Raw genomic sequence first — 22,335 nt, forward strand, 5'->3', positions numbered from 1 at the left:
ACTGCGGGTGCAAAACTCCCATTTGGGGTGTTAGACGCTGGTTATTAACTATTTTGTCTCTTGCATTCCTGCCACAAAACTGATCTTTACAAGTCCCTCCCATTTTGTGCCCCTATCAACCTGCAGGAAGGCGGATGCTTCACGATAACTGGGGAGACGCCCATCCCCGTTAGAGAAAAGCACCTTCACCAGCATCAGAGTTGGACCCTCTGTCACACGGGTTCTCTGGGCGGAGCAGCGGGCCAGCACCCAGACCTTTGGTTCCCGGTCTGCGGGTCGGGGATGAGGACATCATTCAAAAGGGGAGAGAGGTTCTGAGTCTCCAAAATGACAGGACAATTATGCAGTGGCACCCGGGGAGGTGGTTGCACCCCGGACAAAATGATTGTGTGGGGGAAGAACCCCTGTCCCCAGGGTGGTGTGGGTGCAGCCCAGAGAGGCTGGCCCTGGAGGGATGGTGTCCCCACTGGAACCTACACAGGTGTCCCCTCCAACAGAAGACCCCAGGACCCCGCAGGGCGCGGGGGAACCACGGAGCTGACAGAGCGTGTCTCACTGAAATTAAGGTGAGTTATGAGAACATAAAGAAAGTCAGGTTTCTGCACACTGTGTCTGCAGACAGATTCGTGGCCGGCAAATTTCTACCTTTCTCAGCATCTGGCTCCCCCTACCCCAGTGCTCGGAGACTCTGAAAATCTTATCTCAAAGAGGCTACTCCATCATTGCTGAGGCGGGAAATTCCGCAACTAGAGTCGTGTGAAGAATTTGGGAGGACCAGGAAAAAGTCCCCTGCCCAGACCCTCCCACCTCCTGGGAGATGCAGTCAGGTTGCTGGGAGAAGGCATCAGGGAAATATAGCCCTCCAGAGACATCCAGGCAGGATGGGGTCGTCTGACCCCGGGAACCAGCACACCCTGCCTTGCCCCTGGTTCCAGGCTCAGGGCCCCCCCAGAGCTGGCGCCCAGCTGTTTGTGGCAGGAATGAATTCATTTGACCCAAATACTTCCTTCTCTTCTGGGCTACTAGTTTCAAGCGCAACAAAGAGCCCCACAGCTCGAGGGAGGAGCAGAGGGAAATAATAAATCAGCATTGAAATGCGACTGGTAACAAAACTGAGAAACTCAGGCGGAGCTGGGTGAGCGGATGGGAGCGTGACTTCCGGCACGTGCCCAGGTGCACCCGCAGCAGCGCCTGCATTAATGTCCAGCCTTCCGCCGCCCCAGGTGACCACCTGACCAGGGCGGACCTTGCCCTGAGAGCCTCTCCGGAGGGGAGGGGGCTGGGCATCGCCTTGGCCCGAGGCTGCTGCCTCTCACCTGTTTTCTGTGAGCCTCTGCCTGGCCCCGGGGCCACGGCCACGCCCCAGCCCGCCTGTTGAGGGAACAAAACTTTCCCCTGGCCAGAAGTGGGGAGAAAAGGGACACACGTAGGGGCCCTGTGGGACCCGGTGATGACAGGGTGTCAGGCTCACTGGAAGTGACCAGGCCTGGGGAAGAGGTGAGTCGTTGTTTAAACTTCTGCGTGCTTTGTCGAGTGTGTGTGTGTGTGTGTGTGTGTGTGTGTGTGTGAATATCGATGTGTGTCTGTTTGTATCTGTGTGTCTGTGTGTATTTGTGTCTGTGTGCATGTATGTGGGTGGGAGTGTATCCGTGGGTGTCATGCGTGCATGCACCTTTGTGTCTGACGTGTGTCTGTGCATGAGCCCCCATGCACAGAAGGGCGAAGTGAGCCAGGCGTGAGCTCTCCTGAGTGCCAGCGGTGTCCCTGCTCGTCCCCGAGGGCTTGCTACGTTGCTAGGTCAGGGTCCTGGAAGGAGATTCCTATTTAAAGGGTGGCTTCTGGGAAAATCCAGTTAAAGGCTTGAAAGTAATGAATAGGAGCCCTTACAGGAATCCATTTCAAACGGATCACTATGCCCAAGTGCTACCGGCTGACCTCAGAGTAAACAACTGCTCCGTAATCCCTGCGTTCCTTACACGCCTGGGCAGGGAGAGCTGGAGGAGGACGTGCTCGCTGGCGACGGACTCTCGGCAGATCAGACGCATCCCTGGAGCGACCCTCCCCCAGGAAGGCTGGTTTGGACTTGCAGTCTCTCCTTTTTCCCTTGGCGCAAGGAGATGAGCTTGTCAGAAATGAAAAGCCCAAAACCGAAACGCTCCGGAGGGCGTCCCTGTTGGCCCCGATCACGAACGTGGCATTCTTGAGAACGTCTCTGCGTTTAGAGACACTTCAGTATCCCTATCTTCCTGAAATTCCAGGGGCAGTCAGGAGTCACATTTTTCAATTGGAGCCCTCTCTGAACAGAGGGCTTCAACCTCTAATCAACGTGTAATCACACGAAAACTCATACGTGAAAATGCTTACTGCAGTCTTACTTATTACAGAGAAAAAACAATTAAAGCCAAGTAAAAATCCAGTAACAGAGAAATAGTTCAGGAAATTGGAATCATTGTAGGGGTATTATGTGGTCATTAAACACACATAGGTCGAATGCATCTACAACATACGCAGTAATGTGGAAAACCGCCCTTGATATGTCTTACTTTTTTTTTTTTTAATGTAGGATGCATAATTTTATGTTAAAATGATGGTTTGTTTGTTTTTAAGATCCTTATTAAAAAAACTAGAAGAAAGTAGGCAAAATACCATCCCTCGTTGTATTAAGGGTGTGGGATTACGGGTAATTTCATTTTTTTTCATATTGACAATTATGTGTTTATATTTATTGAAAAGTAATGTTTTTAGATAAAGAGATGTGTCACCTGTATGTGGTATCATAGTAATGGCATGTTTACTCATACTCCACCGATTTTGGTTAATTCAGACATGTTTGGGGCTAAAGATTTTCTTGACTTAAGGAGAGTTTTATTAATTAGTGCACATAAATAGCAAGGAAAACTTGAAGGGGTACCTTTAAATACTTGAGAATTGCTGTTAGGTGTGTTAGAACTTTCTCTTTATGTAAAATTACAGCACAAATCAGTGGAATATCTGCTTCTAAGCAGGTGCTTTAAGTACTTTAGCAAGAAACAAGGTATTAGCCTGGGGTGGCACAGAAACCTGGTGAATTCCATTCTTAAAAGCGTTCCTTTTTTCCAGCTTTATTGAGACAATTGACATATATATAACATTGGATAAATTTAAGGTATGTTACGTGTTGACTGGGTACATTCACATATTGCAAAAACACCTCCACCCCATCACATAATTACCATTTCTTTTTGTGGTGAGAACACTTACGGTCTACTCTCTTAACACTTTTCGAGTGTATAATACCGCATTAGCGCTAATCATCACACTGTACATGAGATCCCAGAACTTGTGAGTCTTACAACTGAAGTTTGCACCCTTTTACCAATATCACCCCATTTCCCACACACACCCCAGCCTCTGGTCACCACCACTCTACTCTCTGTTTCTCCACATTAGGCCCAAAAAAAAAAAAAGTGGTTTGTAAGTGAGGGCTTGCTACTGAGCTGACCGTCTTTTGGACGATGAGGTCGGGCCAGCAGCTCCCCGGCAGACTCATTGCACCAGCGGTTCTTGATGTGGGTGGAGTGCAGGTCCTGCTGCCTCTGTAAGTGACTGAAATGATGCTCGTGCCTGGTGAATCCAGTGTGGACGTGAAGGCAGCCTGTTCTGGCTTCAAAAAAAAGATTTTTTTCTAATTTGTTTTATTGAAGTATAGTTGATTTACAATGTTGTGTGAATTTCTGCTGCACAGCAAAGTGATTCAATTATACATATATATATACATTCTTTTTCATACTCTTTTCCATGATGGTTTATCCCGGGATAGTGAATTTAATTCCCTGTGCTATACAGTAGGACCCTGTTGTTTATCCATCCAATATATAATAGTTTGCATCTGCTAATCCCAAACTCCCAATCCATCTCTCCCCCGCCCCCCTTCCTCCTCCTTGAGCCTGCTCTGGCTTGGACTCCTGCATCTTTCTCTCAGAAAAGCTGCTGGGCCTCTCTGTAAGGTGGGGTAACGCCAGGACCCCCGGAGGCTTCTTGCTCAGCTTCAGGAGAAACCCGTGTGCAGCCGAGCCGGGCAGGGGCCCTGAGCACGGTCGCCCTGCGCCTCAGTGGAGATGGCGGGTCCATTAGCCTTGGTCCCCTCCTCCCCCGCGGTGTTGTAGGGCAAGGGCTCCCTGCCCAACAGGCACAGAAGCCAACACTATGGCACTGGCTTTTGAGAAAAGACAGAGCTTTAATTCGAGGTCGACCGGCAAGGCTCTCAAACGTGTTTCTGCAATCCAGGTTTGGGGCAAAATTTAAGGGCTTCGGGGAATTTTAAACTTGGAAGCCAACTGGCTAGTCTTGAATCAGTCACTATAAGCTACGCGCGCTCCTGGAAGCCAGATTTTCCTTATTAAAGGACCTGTCCTTCGTAAAGGGCTCTGGTGGCAACATTTCTATTCTCTGAGTTCCCCAGTCTGGATCTTCTTGGTTTGGGGGTCATCCTGGAGACGTGGGTGCCCGCCTTGCACATGCGCAGTGCTGTCTCTTTACAGCAACTCCGGCTTTGATTAGTCAACCCACCTCTTTAAGGAGGCAAAACCACTTTAAGTTGGTCAAGGTTTTACGTGCTGTTACAGCAGCCTCATCTGAATACCTTGCCTGAATCTGAATGCGGGGTTGCCTTTAAACCTGTAACTTTCTGCTTTTCTTGGTCACTCGGGCTGAGCTGCCTGGAGGAAGCTGGTCTCAGCACCTGCTGGATGCCCTTCCTCTGGTCTCTCTTTCTGCAGAGATCCCAGCCCACTTTTTGACAAACTCCCTGGGGTTGGACTGGCCGTGCAAACTATGCGGTGGAAACAGCATGTCTGTCTAATTATGACTTGCTAAGCCATCCCCACGGATATGCACAAGACATTTATTGAGCACCTACTGTAATCTCAGTGAATACTATCTTTGCTTTCGTGAGCAGTTATGGCCCGGCGAGAGAGAGAACCAAGAAAGAAATAATTCTACGAATTAAGGTAGAGTTGGAAACAGATCATTTCCATCAAGGAGAGGAACAGGGAGCTGTAGGCCCCACGATGGCAGAGACTTTTCCCTCTTTTATGAACTGCTATTTATGGGGACTGGACACATGATCGGGGGTGAGGGGGTGGGGTAAGGGTGGCAGCTGTGAGACCAGACAGGAGGCTGTGGCGGGAGAGGGATTTGCATCAAGGTGAACAGAGAGAAGAGAGCAGATGTAGCAGCTTCACCGTAAGGCAAATTCCCCAGATGATTAGGCAGTGGGGTTGACAGATAAGCAGCTATAGCAACCTCTGAACTTTGAGCCAACATCTTTCTGTTATCTTTCCTGGGGCTTCAATCCTCATTCCGGACTCTGATTTGCCCTTTGGCCTGTAGAGCTGAATCATAGGCTGTCATTTTATCCCTGGAGGGCCAGCCACTTTGGGGGGCGCCCCCATTTGTTCCTGGTGTTTATTTTATTTTGCCTTTGAGTTTAATTTCTACCAGTGGATCAGAAATCTGTAGAAGGACTGCTTTGAATTCTTGCATGGGTGGTGGGTTCTGGAGAGAGGACTGGCCCCTGCAGAACTCCATTCCCCAACCCCCGGGGCAGCTGTGGGTCTGCGGGATGCAGAGGAAGTTGCAGGGTGCCCTGGCGGGATGTCATCCGTTGACACAATTCAGCACCATCCCCGATGGTGAAACTTGAGAGCATCCCATTGAAGATGGGGTTCCAGACATGCTTTCCAATAACCATTCAGCTCTGCTGTGTCCCTTTCCCCAGCGAGTGGATGGGCCTGTGAACCCTTCTCTGCCAGACTCTGTAACTCCAGTCACTTTCTGTTTAGAAAGTCTTGTTGGTATTTAGGACTCAGTCCTGTTTGTTTTGAAACTTTGATCCCAAACTCGATTCTTCTCCTTTTGTCCGCACAGGGCAGACCAGACCAGTCTGTGGCTGTGGCTGCCTGTTGGGGACAGCGAGGGAACAGCGTCTGCTTCCTACTGCTCTCTCTTTCCTCCCTCCCTCTTCAAAACTCCTTCCCTTCCTCCATTCCCACCCACTGCAATGAGGTGGGAGAGGCTCTGCTCACTGGACGGGCTGGCTCTGAGGTGGGTTTGGGTATTTTTCAGGGGAAGCTTTTCTCTAGATGCAATCCAGGTAATAGACGAAGACAAAATGATAACAGTAGAATGCCAGCAGTTTGCAGCCCCCTAATGAAACAGTGGGCATAGGGACAGTTTTCAATGGCTGCTAGCATCACAAAGAGACCACCGGACATTATTTGCCTCCTGAGGAAATGCACACCACACTCACGACAGTATTCGTGCCGAAAGATAGCCTATATCCAATCAGGTTTCTGCTCTGAGCCACTAAGCTACAGAAAATCAGGGTTCAAGGGAACACATTCAGTGACAACAAAGGGATGCAATCAGCAAAATCCAGACTGGAAACTACAGGGCAATCTGATTTCTTCAACAAATAAATCACAGAGAAAAAGCGGATGCATGTACGTATACTGAGATCTGCAGGAGAATTAATAGGATGTCTAGGAATTCCCCCAAACTAATCTTCGGAGGGAGGGGGGTTTGGAGATGTGGGTGAAACAAGATTGGCTACAGCTGATTCTTGTGGAGGTGGATGATGGAGGCCTGAGGTCCACCAGAACGACCTCCATCCTCTCTGTTCTGGTACATGCCTGAAATTTTCTACAATGAAAACACATGCAGGGTTTGCCCAAATTAATTTTGATCACAGAGCCGTTTTTCTCCAGGGCGTATCACTGTGGGTTCTGAGGTTTCAGTACAGTGGGAAGGACTAAAATGTTTTGAGATCCTTGAAACACCAGGTGTTTTTGTAAATAGATTTTCTTGAAACACCAATTTTAATCCATGAACCACAACTGAGAGAGTGCTGTACATTTTAGGTATTTCAGAACCTTTTTTGAATAGTCATAGGTTTTCAAAAGTGAGAGGTGATGGAAGGAGGACGATGAGCCAGTATGATGACTGGCACACAATCACTACTTCGCAGGGTACGAAGCCGTTCATATGCATTGGCCCCTGCCGGGCACCGCGGACACGCTTTCCGAGCACCTCACAACACTTTCACCTGGTCTGGGGGTGAAAACCCCTACTTCCCACCTAAAATAGGGAAACCCAGTGTGTGCTTTGTGCCAGTCCTCTCGGGAGGCAGCCGTCATGGTGGAAGAGACACCTCACTGGGAACGAAAGCTTCGGTATGAAATTTGGACTCTGCTATGGATAAGTCTTCCGTTTCTCTGTGTCCATTCATTCATTCATTCAGTCACTCATCCATTCATTCACTCACTCCTGCATTCACTCACTCACAGCAGGCGTATATTATAGCTATTGTTCACCCCACTTTCCAGAAGGGGAGATGGGGTGCAGAGTGGCAAGCCAGGTGCCTCTGACTCGGAGCTCCGTTCCATTCGAGGCTGTCTGTATTCAGCCAGGGCAGCAGCGTCCCGGGGGTGCACTTGATGAGATTATTTGGCATCAGACACTCAGCCTCCTCCCGTCATTGTCTCTCCGCAGGGCATGGCGCAGGTGGATGGGGCCCCCCGGCCCGGGGCTGCCCTGGGCCAGCCCTGCATCTTCAAGCTGGTTCTCCTGGGCAGTGGTTCTGTGGGCAAGTCCAGCTTGGCTCTCCAGTATGTGAAGAATGACTTCAAGAGCATCCTGCCGACCGTGGGATGTAAGTGACGGGACAGGGCACCCTTCCTTCGTCTCCTGGTGGGGAAGCCAGGGCTGTTGACCCACATGTGGGGCACCTGGGGACGAGGCCGCCTGGGAATTTCCCAGGCTCTCCTGGAGCCTCAGGCAGCGCCTGGCACGTGCAGGGAGGGCATGAGGTCCACCCCAGGCAGGCATGCACACGGAATCCAGAACTCAGACAGGTTTCAGCTCAGCTGGAGTCTGCGGGGGCCGGGGAGGGGGCGGGTAGTGTATCAGGGACAGAGTTTCTGGCCCCAAAGGGTTGGGTGTGTGAGGGCTTCTGCTGGTGGAGGGCGGAGCCCAGAAGAAGAACCTGCCCCCAGGCTCTGCCACTCAGCCCCCTAGAGAAGCCGGCCTCTCCCCCTGGCTGGTTGCCCTCCTGCTAACGCGGCTCCCTTTCTGCCTGGACTCGGCTTACCCACCTGGCGGATGGGGTGGGTGCTGTGGGAAGGGGCGGCAGGGAGGGAAGCCCCTCTCACGGTACTGCTTAAAGAGGATAGCAAGTCATGGCTTTCAGAGGGGAGGGACTTCGGTGCATCTGTGGACAACTGGTCTCCTTCACATCCTGTCTGGGGGTGAAAAGCCCCACTTCCCACCTAAAATAGGGAAACCCAGTGTGTGCTTTGTGCCAGTCCTCTTGGGAGGCAGGCATTCATTCATTCATTCACTCATCCATTCATTCACTCATCCATTCACTCACTCACTCATCCATTCATTCACTCATCCATTCATTCACTCACTCAGCAAGTATCTGTTGGGTGTGGCCTCTGTCCCAGGCCCACATTAGGTGTGGAGGATTCTCTAAGATGCCAAACAGACACACCAACATAGAAACAGAGCACAAAATTCAGCAAATGGTATTAACTACTTGGGGGCCCTCAATCTTCTCAGGAGGGTGGTTCCTGAGTCCCTGAAGAATATGGGGCCCGAAGGGATCTGCCAGGGCCAGGCCCCCAGAAATAGTGGTGAGAAGGGCAGAAGCAGAGTGAAGGGCTGGCCCCAGGACGGGAACACGGGGAGAGCTGGTAAAGACCGTGGATTCAGGCCAGCTGAGGGGCACGCAGGGCCATCTCTTCTCCATCAGCAGGAAAGTTGACACCGCTCACCCGTGATATCAGACTGGGCTTTAAAAATATATAACAAAGTGCCAAGTCTGGCTTCAAGGTCGGTTTCGTTGAGAGCAGAGACCACAGAAAGGGGCCAGGCTGAGCTGGGATATCGAGGGCTGTGTGCCTGGGTGTGAACCTGGATTCCAATTCGGGGGAGGGAGACAGCAGGGGCCAGACCGGGCGGCTTGTCGGGTTGGATCTCACTCTAAGACCGAGGTCTGAGGCCACGGCTCACAGGGCACTGCTTGTTTTTGCAAATAAGGTTCTATGGGGACACAGCCCCGCTCGCACCTGCGTATCCTCTGTGGCTGCTTTCCCTCTGGAAGGGCGGCTTTGAGTTGATTGCTGGCGATGGTGACAGTACATCCCTCGAAGCCTAAAATGTTTATTACAGGGAACTTGCCCGCAAAAGTTTAGGACCCCTGCTCGAGAGCCAGTATCCCGAGAGGCAGTGGGCGGCCAGGGGGTGGGCTCCAGCGGGCATGGAGTGGCTCTGGGGGCTCACTGTGAGCCGAGAACTTAGCTCAGTGGGCCCAGGGAGGCCTGCAACTCTGACCTACCTTGCGGGGCAGAAGAGGCCCCGTAAACACAGAGCCAGGCCGAGCCTGCGGGCGGTGCTGGCGTTCTGTATTTCCAGGGAGGAAAAGGGGAGCGCAGACAAGTTTGCTCACTCTCGCAAGTGAGAAACCCGCAGATCCAGCACGCTGCAGCTCGTGGACGGTGGGTGGGGTGCCCTGTCTCCCCGATTCCAGCCACCTCCACCACTTCCTTTAGTTCCAGCAAGTCGGGGACCAAGCTGTCACCCTCCCCAGGCTGTCCAAGTCACCCCGCTCTCTTCAGGGGTCCTACGAGGGTCAGGAGGGTGCACAGAGCCCGGGCTCGGGTCAGGGTGGGGGGCCTTTGCTTGGGTGGCAGGCCGGCGTGCGCCCTCTCCACTCCTGGTCCTCTGCCTGGCCCCGGCCATCCTCCTCCTGCCCGTGCCCCTCCCCCAGGCCCAGGCTCATCTCCCCAGGACCCCGCCTCATCCCCCCAGGACCCCGCCTCTGCCCTGGGGCTGGTGTCCTGAGCCTTGGCTTCCACTCCGGCTTCCTGGGCTGCGGGTGGGAGGGTGTGGCTCAGTGTTGTGGCCCGCAGCTCTCTAGGTGAGTTTAGCGGTCCTTTATTCAATCAGCCACCAGCCTATTTATGGAGCACCTACTAGGTGCCAGCCACTGAGCTGGGTGTAAGGGACGTAGAAATGAGTATGCCCTCCTTTGCTTTGAGGAGCTAAATCCCCTGTGGGGATGATGGTCTCTGCCACGTACATCTCTGGGCCTACTTCACATGCCTTGTACACCTTGTGACGTTCTTACGAACTTTGCAGGTGGATATTGTAAGGATTATTACGTTATTATAGAAATAAATAAATAATATTATTTATTATAATATGATATTTAGTCACGTATTATATTCTATGTGATTTTATTAATTATTATGCTATGATAATTATTATATTATTATAAAAGCAGACATCCCCCCTTTTTTTGTTTTTTTTTGTTTTGGCCACGCCGCGCAGCATGTCGGTTCTTAGTTCCCTGACCAGGGATCGAACCTGCGCCCCCTGCTTTGGAAGTGCAGAGTCTTAACCACTGGACTGCCAGGGAAGTTCCCTCAATTTTCAGAGGAGGCAATGGACCGCGAATATCCCTTTAATCTAAGGGAGACAGTCTGTGTTGTACAGAAACCCTTTGAAGGCAGACATGCCCATTGCTTTCTTGCTACGGCTTGGCTTTATGGGGGATAAGAAGAGGAGCAGAGCCATAGGGAGAGGATGTGGGCCCTCACCTCCTCCCCGGGGGCAGCTGGGGGAACAAGGTGGTGGTGCCTTGCCCAGGGCTTGGCCTGCAGGAAACCTTTGGTAAATATGAGCTGAACTTACAAACGAGGGGACAGGGGATGGCCGAGGGCAAGGGCTTAGGCTCTCAGCACCATGCTTTCATCTGTAAAATGGGATGTACAGTCCTCTCTATGGGGAGGAGGGCTTCGTGAAAGGTCGACCAAGGATGTCAAGTCATGGATCACCACGTTATGACTTAGGGTTGGGATGCTGAAAACTCGGCCTCCGTGCACAGGTGCTGAATTGAATCTCAGAGACAGAGTTTTGGGTGAAGCAGAAAAGAATAGCTTTATTGCTTTGCCAGGCAGAGGGGGAGACAGCAGGCTCCTGCCCTCGAAAACTGTGGGTCCCAGCCTGGGAGGATTTAGTGAGGAGTTTTATAACAGTGGTTCAAGGCCAGGGTTGCTGGTAAGGATCAGGGTGTGTGCAGGGCCTGTGCTCCTCTAATCTGGCCTCAGGTGGTCTCTTGATGAGGTTATCAAACCGTGATCTTCTCTGGAATGATGTATGCCGACATCTATTTGTTGGGGGTTTTAGTTCTGTAAGGAGCTCAAAGATACTGTTATGTGTATCCCTTTTTTAAAAAAATTAATTAATTTATTTTATTTTATTTATTTTTGGCTGCATTGGACCTTCGTTGCCGCACACGGGCTTTCTCTAGTTGCGGCGAGCGGGGGCTACTCTTCTTCATGGTGCGTGGGCTTCTCATTGCGGTGGCTTCTCTTTGTTGCAGAGCACGGGCTCTAGGTGCGAGGGCTTCAGTAGTTGCGGCACGTGGGTTCAGTAGTTGTGGCTCGCGGGCTCTAGAGCACAGGCTCAGTAGCTGTGGAGCACGGGCTTAGTTGCTCCGCGGCATGTGGGATCTTCCCGGACCAGGGCTCGAACCCGTGTCCCCTGCATTGGCAGGTGGAGTCTTAACCACTGCGCCACCAGGGAAATCCTTATGTGTATCCCTTGAGGCGGAACCAGGACCCTGCCCCAAGGCTACACTATTGTTTCTTGGCTGCTCCTGCCTTGTCTCTGCATGCCCTCCCTTCCTTGATTAGCATCGGTTCCAATCTGCCCTCTGGAACTCAGGGAAGGTCATGGAGGCTGGAGTCTTGTCCCTACAAACAAGAAGCGGGGGGCATGGAAAGGCGTCCGTGCCCAGGAACCCCACAGGGTCCTGCTCGGTTTCAGTTGTCACCCTTTCCTGCTGCCCCCTTTCCTCAGACGCCCACCCTCACGCTCCCGAGGGCAGGGGTGGGACCAGGGCCTGGCATGTCTTTGGTGGTGCTGCCTTCAGGGCAGGCCAGCTGCAAGATACTCCAGCCCTGGAGAAGAGCGGGGGTCCCTGGGCCCCTCCAGAGGGTCTGGATCTGTCGGGGTGTGTGTGGGGGGTGGCCCCGCAGTGGAGGGTTACACAAGCACTGGACACAGCTCTGCAGAACAGCGCCTGGGCCGAGACAGGGTTCCAGCCGCCCTGCGGCAAGACCTGTCCATCCAGAGGAAGCCGGAGCCGTAACTGTGACAGGCGGTGGCAGACTCTTGTACCCAAAGCAGAGCCAGAGTAGAATTGAGCATTGCCTCCCGAGGGCGTGGCCTGCTGGGAAGAGACCAGAACCCCCTGAACTCCTGGCCGCCCCAGCACCACAAAGCCCGCCAGGCCCACCTGAGAGAGGGGCTGGCAGGGGAGGTGGGCAGCTCCCAAAAGCGTTTATGGTGGCTGGGGGCTTGGAGCACCAAGAGGTTCCGAAGATCCCACTGAGCTCCCGCAGACCCCTCATTCTGGAATCCTGAAGGGCAGCAGCAGGGGAAATTCTGGCCCATTTCCCGGCGCTACACGTTTTAGTGACATCTTTGGAGGGGTGGTGACATCTAGTGCTTGTGTTCGGATTTGCTGGCAGAAGCCAGTTTGGACCAGCTGGGCCTTGCCTGGGGCAGGGAAGGTGCAAAAGGTACTGGATTTCGCCCCACCTCCCTTCCCTGTGGAATGAAACATTGCTGGAGCCCAGGTGACCCTGAGAAGTCACCCATGTCGTGTTCCCTTCCACCAGGAAGCAGCTCGTGACTTTTACAGAAAAGAGAACGCTGCAGAGAGGGCTTCAGTGAGCAGGGTCGGCTGTTTATTTAAACTAAAAGGTCAAAAAGCAAAACCTTTCCTTGTGTTAACATTTAGTTGAGACACCTTTTAATTGGGGGCAACAAAATGCAAGTTGAAGAGCAACCCCCAGTGAATTCTCTTGTCATTCGTTGCCCACTGGGGGTCCATTCAGCTCAACAAGTGGAAGGCACGCCCGCTTCCAGAGGCTGGGGAGGGGGCCGGAAGCGTCCCCAAGTGTCCCCACCACTGGGGCTCCTGTGTTGAGGTCTGTGCTGGGGCCAGAGGAGGCTGGAGCGCTGCTTTGTGTCACCATATAAAGCAGTGCCAGGTGGCCCCGGTTCAGAGTAACGTCTGGTAAAAATGTGTCGGTGTGTCATCTCCACCAGCGTATTCTAGAAACGTGGACAATTCCGGGTCTGGGCCCGATCCTGCCCCCCATGCCCCAGCTTGTTGCCAACATCATTTCAGGAAAAATCTCCCAGTCTGTTTGAATATCTCAGAAGTTAATTTTTTAATCACTTTTTGGATTTAGCTGTGAACAGGTAGAAAATATGGTCAGTGGGTTTCTGAACAAGGAAGGTAATACATGTGGGCTCTTTTGTGGGTTGGAGCCAGGAGTTCACGGGGCAGGGGGTGGAAGTTTGCTTCGGATACCAGCCCAGGGGCCCACCTGGGGGGTCTGTGTCTCTCTCCAGGGGAGACGAGGTGCTGCGGTCTGTGAATATCCAACAGCCACTCATGCCACGTCATTGCTCGGTGTGAAAACCCTGCGCTCCTTGGAAATCGGTTGGGATTTTACATTGATTTAAACTCAACCACCAGCCATCGTTTTCAGAGTAGAAAAGGAAAATATCAGAAGCTAAGATTGTTAAGCAAAGGAGGCAAACCTGAATTTTACGCCCACCTGTAACCTGGCAGCGATGACTTTTAGGATGAAACCAAAATCGCGCGCAGAAGTGTGATTTGACCTGATAGCAAACAGACCAAGGGTGTGGATAAAAGGCTGCTGTTCCCAGACAATGAGCCGGGAGAGTGGAGAGGGAGGGGAGGAAGGGGCGTCAGGTGCCACACCCTGCACCTCCTCTCTTTTCTCCTGGGTTTGACAACCGCCCTGGGAAGAGGGCACTGTTGACTCTTGGTAAAGGAGGAAGCTGGGATCTCTAAGGTTGAAGCAAGTCGACAGAGTTTGTTGCAGCTGATAGACTTCCCTCCAAGGCCCAGGTGTGGCCCTCACCCTCATGACCCCATCAGTCTTAATGGAGCTTCTGTCCTGCTCAGTGCTGACAGTAGCCCTGTATGAGCTGGGAGCTGTCAGTCCTACTGATGGGCTTTGTTTGACCTGGTGTCGTGTTCTGCTGGGCTGTCGTAACAAACACCACAGACTGGGTGCCTTAAATAACAGAGGTTTATTCTCACAGTTCTGGGGGCTGGAAGTCCAAAAGCGAGGTGTTGGCAAAGCAGGTTTCATCCTGAGCCCTCTTTTCTTGGCTTATGGGTAGCTGCCATCTAGGTAACTGGCTGTGTGCTTACATGACCTCTTCTTTGTGTTTGCATGGAAGGGAGGGGAGAGAGAGAGAGAGAGCAGACAGACAGACAGAGACAGAGAGACAGAGAGAGGAGACAGAGGGAAGAAGACAGAGGGAGAGACAGCGAGAGAGAGAGGGAGTGCGTTCTTACAGAGGCACTAATCCCATCCTGAGGGCCCCACCCTCACGACCTCATGTAACCCTAATCGCCTCCCAAAGTCTCCATCTCCAAATACTATCATGCTGAGGGTTAGGGCTTCTATATGTGAATTTTGGGAGGATACAGTCATTCAGTCCATAACACCTAGGAAGTGTATCTGACTTCAAGTTTGCGGACGAGCAGAAAAATGCAGGATGTGCAGGCAGAGGGTGGATCGGCGGTTTCCACTTAGGAGTCGCCCCAAACTAGATTCTCATGAGAGAGAATCATGATCTTACCCTTTCTATGCTAAATGTCTCAGCCCAGACTTGTCTCTTATTCTCTGTCTGTAGCAGATTGAATTGTGTCCCCCAAAAGATTCGTGCTCCTCCTAATCCCCAGTGCCTGTGAATGTGGCTTTATTTGGAAAAAGAGTGTTGGCAGATGTAACTAGTTAAGGATATTCCTGGATTTCAGGTGAGCCCTGAATCCCATGACCAGTGTCTCTGTAACAGGAGAACACAAAGATGCAGAGGGGGTGGCCATGTGAAGACAGAGGCAGAGATGGGAGAGATGCATCTACAAGCCAGGGACCACCGACAATTGCCGGTCCCCACCAGGAGCCGGGAGGGGGCGTGAAACAGATTCCCTCTCAGAACCTCTGGAAGGAACCAACACTGGAGACACCTTGATTTTGGACCTCTGGCCCCCAAAACTGAAAGAATAAATGTCTGCTATTTTTAGCCACCCATTTTGTGGTTATTTGTTATGACAACCCCAGGACACTAACACACTGGCCTTGGAGTGAAAAATTTAACTTCAAGCATGTGGCTACATTTACCAGAATCTCCCAACAAGCTTCCAACCCAGCCCGGGTCTGGGCAGGGCAGAAGCTTTGCCTGGAGTCCCACCCCTGGCCCCTCCCAGTCCCTGGTCTAGTTCTGTATATGACATACCCCATACGTTATGGGGGCAGAACATCTTTTTTTTTTTTAAATTTATTTTATTAAAGTATAGTTGATTTCTGCTGTACAGCAAATGACTCAGGTATACATATGTATATTCTTTTTCATTCTCTTCCATTATGGTTCATCACAGGATATTGAATATAGTTCCCTGTGCTATACAGTAGGACCTTGTTATTTATCCATCCTGTATATACTAGTTTGCATCCATCCCTCCCTCACCTCCTCTCCCCCTTGGCAACCACAAGTCTGTTCTCTATGTCTGTGAGTCTGTTTCTGTTTTGTAAATAGTTCATTTGTGTCATGTTTTAGATTCCACATGTAAGTGATATCATATGGTATTTGTCTCTCTCTGTCTGACTCACTTCATTTAGTATGATCATCTGTAGGTCCATCCATGTTGCTGCAAATGACATTATTTCATTCTTTTTATGACTGAGTAATATTCCATTGTATATATGTACCACCTCTTTATCCATTCATCTGTCGATGAACATTAGGTGGTTTCCATGTCTTGGCTATTGTGAATAGTGCTGCTGTGAACATTGGGGTGCATGTATCTTTTTGAATTATAGTTTTGTTCGGATATATGCCTAGGAGTGGGATTGCTGGATCATATGGCAACTCTTATTAGTTCTTTGAGGAACCTTCATACTGTTTTCCATAGTGGCTGCACCAATTTACATTCTGGGGACAGAACATCCTGGTGTTACTAAATAACTATCTTAAAGTCACAACACTTTGGAAAGCTATGCTAAGGGGAAAACAGTCTTCAGATGAAAGGTGGATTGCCCAGTATGTCGAGTGAACGGCTTGGGGATAGATCTTTCGCTGTGTGTACTTATCAAGCAGGGATAAGAAGGCATGAAAGTCCTTGCCCTCCAGGGGCTCACTGTCCTCAGGGGTGACAGGTGAGAACACAGAAGTCTACCTGTGCAGTGGGTGAGTGATGAGCACAGGGGGCTGCTATAGACCACTCCCGGGGAAGGGGGCCCCAGCACTGCCCCAAGCGCTCCCACTCGAAGACCCGCTGGACATGTAGGGAGGTGGGGAAGAGGAAGGATTCCAAGCAGAGAGGTCCGTGGAGAAGGGAGGTCAGCAGGGAGAGGTGTGCATCAGGCCGGGAGGTTAGCAGGAGGCCAGGAAGGATACGGGGGAGGAGCTGGTGTGACGTCAGCATGCCAGCTGCCTCGCTGGACACCCTCGGGGCCATATTGGACCCCTGGTTGTCAGAGACCCTTCCATGCCACACATCGTCCAGAGGATTTGAATAGGACCCTGAGAGTCTATCTATCTTCCCACCCAAAGCCTCTGTGGAATCTGCAAAGGTCTGCAGCAAATTCCTTGCAACTCTTTGCTTTTTCTGGAAACTGCCATCTTCTAGAAGAGGTGTTTGCTGAGCCTTCCCCACTGAGGGTGACAGGAAGCACAGGGCTGGCTGTCTCTGGCTGGTTTGCTGAGCCCAGGGCTCACGCTGGTCCAGGCTGAGCCGTGGATAAAGACCTCGTCCTCCATGTAAAGCTCCTTCTGGGCTTCTGTTTCAGGTGCATTCTTCACAAAGGTGGTGGATTTGGGGGCTGCGTCTCTGAAGTTTGAGATCTGGGACACGGCTGGCCAGGAGAAGTACCACAGCGTCTGCCACCTCTACTTCAGGGGTGCCAACGCTGCGCTTTTGGTGTATGACGTCACCAGGAAGGTGAGGCTCACCTGGGCGTGTCCCCGCCCTCCCAGGCACATGGACGCAACCTTCTGGAGGCATGATGTGACTGACCTGTGCTGGTGCTTTATGTTAAAATCGTGAGCACCAGTGGAGAATCCTTCAGTGAAAGTCAGTCACCTCCTCCAGGAAGCCCTCCCTGACAACCCTTCTTCCTGCTGCACAGTTAGGTTTGCGCCCCTCCGTGGTCCTCTTGGAGTACCCAGAACAGAGCACCCCCATCCATCACTCACGATTCCTTGGGTGCCCACTGAGCTGGTGAGGGGGGTGTTATGAAAACAGGATACGGCCCCTGGATGCATATCCACTCTACAGAATATCATCGGGCCAAACAGAAGTGAGCAGATGCTTAGTGCACCAGCAGGGAAGGGTGGGGTTCTGTGGGAGTTGACAGGAGGGGCACCATACTTCCTGCAGGAAGGCTCTAGCTGAGACGTTGGGAGAAGCAGGATTAGCCCTGTTGGGCAGGGCCGGGCAGGGAGGTGGCGGTGGGCATGTGAGCGGCGGGGGGGAGGGGAGCTCTGGTCAGAGGGCAGCGCTGGTGGAATTAAGGAGGTTGAGTGCCGTGCCTGGAGCCCCGGCAGTGCTGAGAGCAGGCCTACTGGGTCAGCATGGCTGCTGGGGTGAGGGGCTGCGTGGGACCCAGGGCAGAGGCCCCGTTCCCGGGTCTGTGGGGCGCTGCAGTTAGGATCAGGGTTTGGGGTGACAGCCACTTCCCCACAAAGTGGTCCTTGAGGGCATCCTGGGGCGGAGGCCTCTAGAGCTCCAGGTCTGACTTGGAACCTCCTGCAGCCCCCAGCCTCCTGCTGGCCGGGTGGGGACAGAGCTGCCTTCGGCCCAGACCACCCGAGGCAAGAGAAAGACCAGCCACCCCTGCTCAAGGGGCACAACAGCCCTTGGGGCCCGACATAAGGCCAGTTGGAACATGTGCCATTTTATGTTAAAATCGTGACAACCAGTAGATTCCTTCAGTGAAAGTTGGTCACCTCCTCCAGGAAGCCCTCCCTGACAGCCCCTCTTCCTGCTGCACGGTTGGGTTTGTGCCCCTCCGTGGTCTTCCCTGAGTACCCAGAACAGAGCACCCCCACCCATCACTCATGATTCCTTGGGTGGGTCACTTGGATCCTGTGTTTTATGCAAGGTAGCCACCGACACTTGCCTTGTCTTTCCTGGGACAGCTGAGGAAGACCACCGGGTTTGCCTGACAGTCCTGTTTTCCTTTCTCAGGATTCCTTCTGCAAGGCACAGCAGTGGCTGAAGGACCTGGAGGAGGAGTTCCACCCGGGAGAAGTCGTGGTGGTGCTGGTCGGCAACAAGACGGACCTCCACCAGGAGCGGCAGGTGACCTTTGAGGTGGGCCTGGAGACTGTCATTATGTCCCTGGTGCGGGAGTGGGGAGGGACCCCAAACACACACGCCCACCTACCCACACACTCATACACACACACACCCCACATGCGCACACACACACATACCACTTTAGTTTCCCTCCTGGGCAAAGGTTTCTGGTCTCTCCTGGGAAGGTCAGACCCAGAGACGGTTTCTCCTGGCAGCGGGGAGAGCTGTCAGCACCACCGCAGCCTCCCGAGGGCTGGCAGGGGCGGGCGCAGTGCAGGGAACGGTTTCCTTGAGGAAACCACGACCCTTCCCACCCTCTCTCCTTCTGTGAGTGATGCGGGTTTCAGATCTTCCTCTTTGTGTTCAATAAACTATTCAAGAAGGGGCAAATCCAAATGTTTTGCTAGGAAATGAGCAAGGGACAGAGAACCCGAAAGCTGCAGTTCTTCTGTAAAATGACCAACAGCAGAATAAATGCTCTAGGCAGATGCTTGTAAAGTGATGAGAGCCTGGAGCAAGGGGTTCGTGTGTGTGTGTGCGTGTGTGTGTGTACAGGACGTGTGTGTACAGTGGTGTCTGTGTGTGTGTATGTGGGGGTGGGTTTTAGGAGAGGCTCTGGGAGGAGGGGCAGGTGAGGGGAGAGCAGGAGGGGGAGGGCGCTGGGCTACAGCACAGGGGAGGAAGGGGAGGGAGTCTGGGGGCAGGGGGCGGCCAGAGGAAGCTGTGCAGAGCAGGCGCTGGGGCTCAGAGGCAGAGACCCCAGCGCTGGTGTTGGGACTGGGGGCTTTATTCCGGGGCAGCCTTGAGTCCCTGGGGTGGGGACCTGATGGGTGATTTAGGAAAAGCGTGTGGAGCCCAGGTCAGGCCGAGTTGGGAGACGGGGCCTGGGTGGGGAGACCCATTGGAGGCCGGGGGCCCCACTCAGGGGCGGGAGGGGCCTCCTCTCCGCTCTCCCAGGACCCCTGCCTGCGGGAGGGGGACCCCGTGGCTTAGACTGCACAGAAGCGGCCACCCTGGGGCCTGGGCTGTAGACCCTGGGCCCCCAGACCCCACCCTGGCTTCTTGCTCCCTCTGAGCTCCCACTGAGCTGGGCCTTGGGGGCGGGTCGGGGGGCAGGGGGCAGACCCCGGAGCTGCAGGTGCCTCGGCTGGGGCAGAGGCCAAGCTGACCTGTGGCCAGTGCAGCTTTTACATTGATTTTGGGGCTTTTCATCTTAAAATAATTTCAGAATTACAAAAATTGTTGCAAAAATAGTACAAAAAGTTCCTGTCTGCCCTTCTCCCAGCTTTCCCGAATGTTAACATCTTACATAAGCACAGAACAACCAGCAAATCAGGAAACGAACGTTCAAACTACCTTACAGATCTTGTTCAGATTTTATCATTTTTCCCACTAATGCCCTTCTCTTGGTGCGGGGAAATCTGCTCCTGGATTTGGCCATCGAGAGCCCTCCCCTCCGCTGGCCCTGTCGCCCCGCCCTGTTATTCTCTGAGCTCTTCCTTCCTTTCTGGCTCACCAAGTTGTTCCAGGTTCATCTTGCCCTTTCTCGGCCCCAGCCCTGGAATCAATCATTTCCCCAAACAGCCCTGGTTCCTAGTGTCGGGGAATGAATTTAAGAGTCAAGATCTGTGCACTGGATGTGCTCATTCCACGGGGGGTGAGGTAACCATGGCTCCCATCCTGGGGGAACTCCAGGACAAACTGGCAGACGGAGGGCTGGGGACCTGCAATTTAGGGGCCAGAGGCTCACTGGACCCGAGGACAAACCCCTAAAATGACCCCATCTGGAACCCCCAAGCTAGTGGGGCAAAGGGGGATATTTGAGTTTCATTCATGTGACCCAGATATGAGCTACTTGAAGTCACCGAGTCTTCAGCTGTACCAGGTCACCTTGTCCTTTAAAATACAAGTAATAATGTCCCCATCTCTCTGTGTCTGAGAAAGGGCTGAGAAGCTCGTTGGGGGTGGGGGGAGTAGACACCGCTGGGTGCCATGCTGTGGGCACGGCCAGCCCAACCCCCAGGGGCCGGCTCAGCGTCAGGCACTGAGCACTGCACCTCCTGGGAGGGTCCAGAGGCGAGGGGCCTGCACGCGGAGGCCCCCAGGTCCTCCTTTACCACGGCCTTCCCATGAACGCTTCTCCGCTTCTCGGCCACACGAGCAGCCCTGGTGTTTCCCAGACACCCTTGCTCCGTACACCCTTCACTCCACGTAGGCCGGACCCCTGTGGGACGGTGGTGGGGGACCCAGAGAAGGGCCGGGCTCCCACCAGGCTGTCCCCACTCCCCTTCCACGTTTCCTCTGTTCTCACTTGGTTTCAGAGCCCACCGGTGCCAGAGAGCCGTGGTAGGGGCGGGAACCTCGCCAAGGAAAGCATCCTTGGACCCCGCTGGGGGTGCTGGGCTCCTCTGCCAGCTGTCACCCTCCCTCCCTGCCCTGCCCTGCTCCCTGGTCTGGGCCCCCTTCTCTAGGAGCCCCAGAAACAGAACTTGAGGAATGACGTTCTCTGCTGGTGCAACTGTTTCTCGGTGTTTCTTGGGTCTTCCTGTTAGAAGGCATGTAAGTGTTCTCAGGAAACTTCTGATGATTGATGTGGGCTTTCCGTGGCCATTTCCGTCAGGAAGGGAGGGAGTTTGCAGAGAGCAAGGGGTTGCTGTTCATGGAAACCTCGGCCAAACTGAACCACCAGGTGACTGAAGTCTTCAGTGCTGTCGGTGAGTGACCAGCCTCCGACCCCAGAGCAGGGGGTGGGGAGACCATCACTGGGTCTTCAACAGGTCTTCTTCTCTGGCATCCTGGGGCCCAGCAGAACGTCCCCAGGGCCTGGAAAGTGGGCAGGAGTCAAGGGCCCGTGTTTCCTGGTTCCTGGAAAACATCAGGGAGGGTGGGACCCTGGGGGATGCCACGTGTGCAAGGCGAGTGCCGGGCTGCGGGACTTTCCTCCCAACCAGGCCACGTCCTTCTCCTTCTGTCGTCCACAGCCCGAGAGCTTTTGCAGAGAGAAGAGAAGGAGGAGGGCCAGAGGCAGCAGGGAGATGCACGGCTGGCTCTGAATGAGACGCCCCCGGGGCGGGGCAGATGCTGCGCCCGCTAGAAGGGGCCACTCCAGGAAAGGCCGTGGGGAGGATGCCCCCAGCCCACAACCCACTGGTCCCCAGGGTGAGCCGCCGCCAGCTCCATGTCGATTGTGGCACTTATCCTGATTCACTGTCGATGCTGGCTTGCTCCTGGGTCCTAGAGGCTCTGGAAGAGGGCATCCCTTAGAATAACCACCTCCCAAGCTGGTGCGAATCATTCAGGGGAGGGTCCCGTGTCCAAGGCTCCCAGAGGGTGTCAGCTCCACCTCCCAGACATCAGATACCGACTGAATCCCGGATGTCCTGGGGGTGGGCGCGCGTGACCCTGCCCTTAGCTGCCTGGCCACCAGACACTGGAGAATGAAATGGTCAGAGGGGAAATAAAGATCGGAAAATCACCCAGCACGCACTTTGTGTTGGGCAGGGGGCTGCCCGGGGGCTTGGGGCCACACTGCTCCTGGGAGGTGGGAGAGGAGACAGCAGGCCCAGCTGGAGGGGGCAGTGCCAGGGAGAGATGGCGTGAGCATCATGGGGCTGGGTCCATCGTCACTGGATCTCTGTGAGGTTCCCCCGAAGGACGGTGCCTGACAGAGGGCAGCTGGGGATGGGGGTGGGGGAGTCAGGCCCCCTACTCTCTGCTCCTCGCTGTGAATACGAAGTGGTTCTTGTACAACGCGCGCGAGGACTCAGACTTCAAGCCCAGGTGCAACTTGTACCGCGTATGAGTTTTTCTCCGAAAAGTAAACCGATTTCTATCATGTGGTCTTTTTTATTTTTCCAAATGTTTTTTAATTG

At 53.3% G+C, this 22,335-nt stretch overlaps 1 protein-coding gene across 4 annotated transcripts; it reads left to right on the top strand.

Annotated features, from left to right (window-relative positions):
• The first annotated feature begins 1,137 nt into the window (after nt 1–1,137).
• RAB17 (RAB17, member RAS oncogene family) lies at nt 1,138–22,298 on the top strand. 4 transcript variants are annotated; one of them, XM_082396005.1, is made up of 6 exons: nt 1,155–1,497; nt 7,531–7,690; nt 16,953–17,104; nt 18,353–18,466; nt 21,084–21,177; nt 21,445–22,298. In XM_082396005.1, the coding sequence occupies exons 2-6, from the start codon at nt 7,534–7,536 to the stop codon at nt 21,555–21,557; spliced, it is 630 nt and encodes a 209-aa protein (XP_082252131.1). In that variant the 5' UTR covers nt 1,155–1,497; nt 7,531–7,533; the 3' UTR covers nt 21,558–22,298. The 4 variants fall into 4 exon arrangements, with proteins under 4 accessions (XP_082252132.1, XP_082252131.1, XP_082252129.1 ...); XM_082396003.1 differs by having other exon boundaries at nt 1,161–1,497; nt 18,353–18,478; XM_082396004.1 differs by lacking the exon at nt 1,155–1,497 and adding an exon at nt 6,061–6,084 and having other exon boundaries at nt 18,353–18,478.
• The last annotated feature ends 37 nt before the right edge of the window (nt 22,299–22,335 follow it).

Source organism: Balaenoptera borealis, assembly GCF_965194805.1.
Source record: "Balaenoptera borealis genome assembly, chromosome: 6".
In the NCBI taxonomy this organism is placed as follows: Eukaryota; Metazoa; Chordata; class Mammalia; order Artiodactyla; family Balaenopteridae; genus Balaenoptera; species Balaenoptera borealis.